The sequence below is a fragment of the Thermobia domestica genome, chromosome 7 (genome assembly GCF_964235325.1).
Source record: "Thermobia domestica chromosome 7, izTheDome1.hap1.1, whole genome shotgun sequence".
Lineage (NCBI taxonomy): Eukaryota > Metazoa > Arthropoda > Insecta > Zygentoma > Lepismatidae > Thermobia > Thermobia domestica.
The window spans coordinates 114,341,887-114,347,886 of record NC_137460.1 but is presented as its reverse complement, the minus strand read 5'-3'; the positions used below and the strand labels follow the sequence as shown (position 1 = coordinate 114,347,886).

General features: G+C 36.0%; 1 protein-coding gene across 1 annotated transcript in view; it reads left to right on the top strand.

Moving 5' to 3' along the window:
• Positions 1-2,186: 2,186 nt before the first annotated feature.
• Positions 2,187-6,000, top strand: part of LOC145690364 (uncharacterized) — a 65,287-nt gene continuing 61,473 nt past the window's right edge. The window contains exon 1 of the mRNA XM_081765190.1: positions 2,187-2,378. Coding sequence (XP_081621316.1) covers positions 2,312-2,378 — 67 coding nt within the window. The 5' untranslated portion in view covers positions 2,187-2,311. The remainder of the gene's footprint in view (positions 2,379-6,000) is intronic.

Genomic DNA, 6,000 nt, shown 5'->3' with positions numbered 1-6,000 from the left:
TCTTAACTATGAGTATTTCGTAGAAATGAAATGAAATTTTTGAGTTTTACGTCTCACGGTTATGCCGGTTAGGCTAAAGGAGACGGTGATAATGAGAGATCAATGAAATGGTGGAATGAAGAAAGTGGGAGGAAACGGGAGAACCCCGAGAAAACCCACGCACACGGTATTTTTCCACCACAAAGTTCACTTGGCGGGAGCAGGGTTTGAACCCGGGACCCCAAACACCAGAGGTGAACGCTCTACCACTGAGCCACCGCAGCCCCCAGGAGTATTTCGTAGAGTATTCGATATATCTAAATTGAAACAACTCCTACTTCTTTGTTAAAAAAGGTATATTTATGAAAAACACTTAAATCTGTGTTAAAAAGCACTTTTAAAAAAGTTTATCTGGTATGAGGCCAGGGCGCGGCACACTGATACAGTGTTTATCTCTATTGTCTTGGGTTAAGGTTGAGTCCGAGACAAGAGTTGACGTTGTCTCGTCTTAGAAGGTATCTCGTGAAAGTGATGTTCCGTCACGGAAAGTGTATCTGTTTCTATTGGAAAAGCTGTCTCGTCTCATATTCTTGCCACAAAAATTCTGTCTTGTCTCATCTCGCGTGTAATTCTATTTAGAGTCCTTGGTTAGATCCCCGACTGAGCCAGCTTGATGAAAACCTATTTGTTTATAGATTTTCTTGGAGTTTCCCCCGTTTGTTACCACTTTCTCTTTCTATCAATACTTTTACAATTCATTTGTATTTATCAATTCTTCCTAATCTAAAAGAGTATAATTTAATTTAATTTAATTATTTCAATAAATCGATAATTATTATTGAAAAGCAAAATGTTATTTAATATGAAAAACAACAACCTTCCTGAAACTTAACGGTTTGTTTAGATAAATATATGTTTTAAAAAAGCAGTCAAGAACGTGAAGCGAACTCAAAAATGAAATGAAATCTTTGAGTCCCACGTTTATATTGTGTGGGCTAAAGGAGACAGTGATGATCAGAAGTAAACGAAATGGTGGAATGAATAAAATGGGAAGAAACGAGAGAAACCCGAGAAAACCAACGCATACGGTGTTTGTCCACCACAAAGTTCACTTGGCGCGAGCCGGGTGAGTGAACTTAAGTTACCCCCTTTGGCTTGGTGTTCTGGTTATGGGCCTGGAAACTAATTTCCTACATATGATTAGATTCAATCTTACTTTTGCACATCAAAGCGAGTTTGAGACGAAATGATCGTATTCAATAAGCTACAATTTACAGAGAACCCATAAATGCTAATTCTTAATTGACACGCAAGGTATGGCATACCACCACCTTTCTGCGATGTATATATATATATATATATATATATATATATATATATATATATATATATATATATATATATATATATATATATATATATACACCTATAGAAATATACCTATGTTTATATTGTCCTTATTTGTTGTTCCAAAGCAGTGGTAGCCAAACTTATGCAGCTTTTGAGCAATTGTACCGTTTTTTAAATCCTACTGAGAGCTACCAACTTAAAAAAAAAACACACACACACACATTTGTTTATGGAAGGATTAGTGGAGCAATCAAAGTTAGCCAACCGGAGCGTTAACGCAACGCGATCTACCGAAAATGTCCCCACGAGCTACTAGTAGCTCGCGATCGACGGTTTGGCGATCACTGTTCCCAACGAAGTAACAAATTCGTACAGTTTTTTTTTTATATATATATTTTAACAAATTAATTTTGTGAAAAATGATTTGTAAAATGTGTCCTTAATTACCGTACCATAATTTTTACTTCTATATAAAACAATCCTGCTGAATATATGCAAATAAATAAAAATAAAATCAAAGTTGGAATAAACATTCATTGTATTTCAAACATGGACTTTAATAAATTATTGTTTGTATGTGTTTCTCGTGTTTAGTCGCCCTTCAGAATAAATTCAAAGTGAAGACACATAAACATTATTAAAAAATATTAAATTCTCACGTGCAAAGAAAGCCATCTACAGTACAAGCAATTGTTGTTTATGAACATCAATTCTCGGCTCGAGGTCACGAGAAATAAAAATGTTGACTTTAAAAATAAAGAAAATTACATTGCACCTGACAACCCTGTTCCCTCTTCCCTGACGTCATCGACAATCTCATACTCATTGGCTGTGTATGTTTCTTTAAATATCTACGCACGAGCTACGCGCTCTCACAGTAGTTGTGAAGAGTGCAAGCGGAAAGTGTTCTGTGTTCCGTAGTTAATTAGCTGTCTTAAAGTGTTGTTTCTATCCTAACGAAGTTTTGTTTTCAGAAATCACCATGAAGTTACAAGTTGTCATTTTACTTGCTGTTTGCATTGTCTTTGCTCAGGGCTTCCCACAAAAAGGTATGTAAAGAGAGAGCACTTTAATTTTTATTTTGCTATAATTATCGTTTCTCGCGTAACAACATAAAACAATAATATACGCGTGTTGACAGCTGTTGTTAAGAAAACGATCACATCGCTTAATAGTACCTGTGTTCGGCAATGAAAGCTGGAATTTGCATTCCCAAAGCATAGGTAATTTACTTTTTCGAGTTTTGCCGGTAGCATAACAAACTTCTGCGGTGTTTGTGTAGCAATACCATTTGATATTATGTTGTCATTTAAAAATATTTCTTAAAGCCGTATTCAATATTTACATATAATCTCGTTCTGCATGGTGGTGTTTGGTGGTGGTGGTGGTTTGTATGAGATATTTGAATAGAGGTGATAATAACTAACCTTGCGGCACCCCTGTGTTCCCGTTTTTACTTAACATTAGTGTTTTATCCAGACAATGTTAGGGGGGAAATTCTCCTTCCTCAAAGTTCTAGATTCTCCTTAAATTTTTAAAGATGTAAGTATAGCATGTAAATGATGAATTAATCCCCCTTTGAACTTTAGTTCCCCCGAAATCGAAGAGCCTGGATAAAGTACTAACTGAAATAATCATTTTAAAAAGTATGTTATTCTGTGCTAATAATAAAATTTTTATGTTTGTGTCGCCAGTAATAACCAAAATTTACTTTCGGAAGGGTATAAAGGTTAATTATAATGAATTCATTATGTGTAATCCGGTATTTCTTAGTAATATGGGCTTCTATAATAGCGTCAGGTTCTGAGGATTTGGGTGGGTCTTTCTACCATTTCATCATTCCGAAGTATTCCGTTCCGTTCCGTTCCTTTTTTTTTTTTTTTTTAATTTTTGATTAGGGCCTTCATTTAGTCGAGCAGGGGATGAACTCCGCAAATTTTACACGAATAAAATATATGAAACTTACACCTGCAGAATACTGTCCCTCCCCCCTCCAAGATGCTACTGACCATGCTAAGTCTTTAACATGGTGATGAACTACTTCTTTTATTGATAAATCGTTAAAAAAAATGCGAAATTTTACAATAGAGACCTTTATATTCAATACAGAGAGAATCTAGAAGGTAAAGACTAGGGGTCAACCAAAACCCAGACTGTGATAGGTATATCATGAGTTTATATTAAACTTTCAAAAATATACAAGTAATATTTTCAATTATTTTTGACACTCAAAAAACTGAGGGGCCTAAGCTCCCTGGCCCCGAGCTAGATCTGCCTCCGATTCAATATGGTAGTGGCATAACCAGAGCAGACGTCTTGAAGGGGGAGGAGTGAATTGATTGCCATATCGCAGAAACCAGATTGCACTCTTTCATCTGGGTGATGCGTGATAAGTGCATTGGCATCCAGGTGCCATTATTTCTCGCTTGTCGCAATGGAGTTATCGATATTGCTGTATTGCTTTTTTTTTTTTTTTTTTTTTTTTTTTTTGAATGTAATAAGCAAAAGTTGATTGAACCTTCTGCCCCTTTCACACAAAATATTATTCTAACTTGATATTGAAATATGAAATCGAGAACCGGATATGTATTGGAGCGGAACAGAAAGTATGGCCTTGAGAATAAGAAGTTGTAATTTTCAATAATCTATCGGTATCTGCAGAACATATTGCATAATCAGTCTGTGAGCTTAAAGTAAGAGGCAAATATACTCTAAAGGCAAAGAAAAGATCCTCTTTATTCCGTTGTTGGTGCTGGTGGTCAGGGGTCGACTGCTTTCATTAGAAGAGCAGTGTTACAGATTTTGGGAAGGTGCTGTACCAAATTGTCGGATGGGAGGTGTATTATGTCATTTATGTGTGTCTGTTGCTATAGATATCTCATATTATTTCTATAACCACATACAAAATATGATTCAAAATGAGAAATAAACCTGCTTCAAACAAAAGTGCTAGTTTAGTTTACAGTTTGATTGCAGAAGACAATCGCGGCGCCAGTCAACCTCATATACGCCTTGAAAAGATATTGTTAACAAACAGTGGCGTATTTACGATTTTGTTTCGGGGAGGGCTTTGCCTGAAAATGTGAAAATTCTGCAAGATATTTCATATACTTTACTATAGTAAGTAAGATTTCGGGGGGCTTAAGCCCGGAAGCCCCCCCTAAATACGCCACTGTTAACAAAGCTAGACAAGATAAGTGAATTATTTTGTGTATCATCCTAGAAAAATAATGTTAAATCTTATAATGTTTCACAGAAATGTATTATTTTCATTACTGACTAGATTTTTTGGGGCCCCATAAATAGGAGGACGCATTGGCCATTTGCTCACCAGGCCAGTCTACCCCTGGTGGTGGAAGTTTAACCTTCCATTTCAGCACCAAGTGTATATGAGACGTGGAGCTACATTTTAAAGTGGAATCGAAATTTATAACCACTTTTCGTGCATTCCGTGCTCTCCCATAGGAAATTTAATCCGGAACCCTTTGCACAAGAGGCGTGCACGCTAGCATTTACACCAACAGGAGGGTGACAGTTTATTTTTTGCTTTGTGCGCCAAACTCAATTTTAATCTCACAATTAGCTCGTAATTAAATCATTGTACTCGTGCATAGTACTAGGGTTAGGGTCGTGCCGTTGCTGTGCGTGCTTCTGCATTCGATATCTGATGACACACAATTTTCGGTGTTAACCCAGTATTATTATTTCAGTATACGTTAGAATGGTAATTGAGTTAGAAAATTGCACCTGGCTAAACTAGCTAGAAATAACGGTAACGGGATCCCTGAGCACAGATTATTCAACTGAAAGCCATCTTGGTCGGCTATAGTATTTCGTGATGGACTGTAAATAGTCTGTCTATATTTAAATTATTATAATTACCAAGTGTTTATGGAAATAAGTTGATTAATGGCGGGAAAATCAAGCGAATATGAAATTAAAAATTAGACTGATTGAGGCAAAATACATATTTAATTAATTTTAATACTCCCTAGCTTAGTTTGATAGCTTAACTTCCCTAGAACCTTTGTCACTATCTAATTATAAGTAAAATGAAATTTGTCATGAGCTTCTATTTTGTTAACGCACTGTATTAGAAGTAATAGATAAATTTCATCCAAAACGTTTTCTTTTAAATGGGGTTAATATGTTTTTGTATTTTTTAAAAGTAGGTACGCTAGTGTATGAAGGCAAACTATGCCGCATGTCGACACTTGATTGGTTGGATGGTTTAAGTTTATCGTCCTTATTCAGCACCTAGACTACATAAGACTTTGACTTAGAATTAAGGTGAAATCCGAATCAGCGTAATGTGTTCAAATTTCAAGACTCTTATCAGGAATCAAAGCCGGGATCTCGTGGGCCAAAAGTGCGCGCGGTACCCATTAGATCAGCGAAGAGAGAGAGCCAGTTCTTCAAGCTTCACATATTGCCATACTCTGTATGTTATCAAAAAATATAAAGTTGAAAAATATACGACAGATCTTGGTTAGGATAGACAATTGCATTTTTTTAAATCTCTCTTTTCAGCACCTCGATCATGTTGTCGACGGAACATACGCCTGCATATACATATGCTTCCGCGTTGTTTGTAATTGTTGTTTACGGTCTCATAACAATAAGACAATACAAGACGGGAATTTATGTTAACTACAAGTGAGGTTTATACAG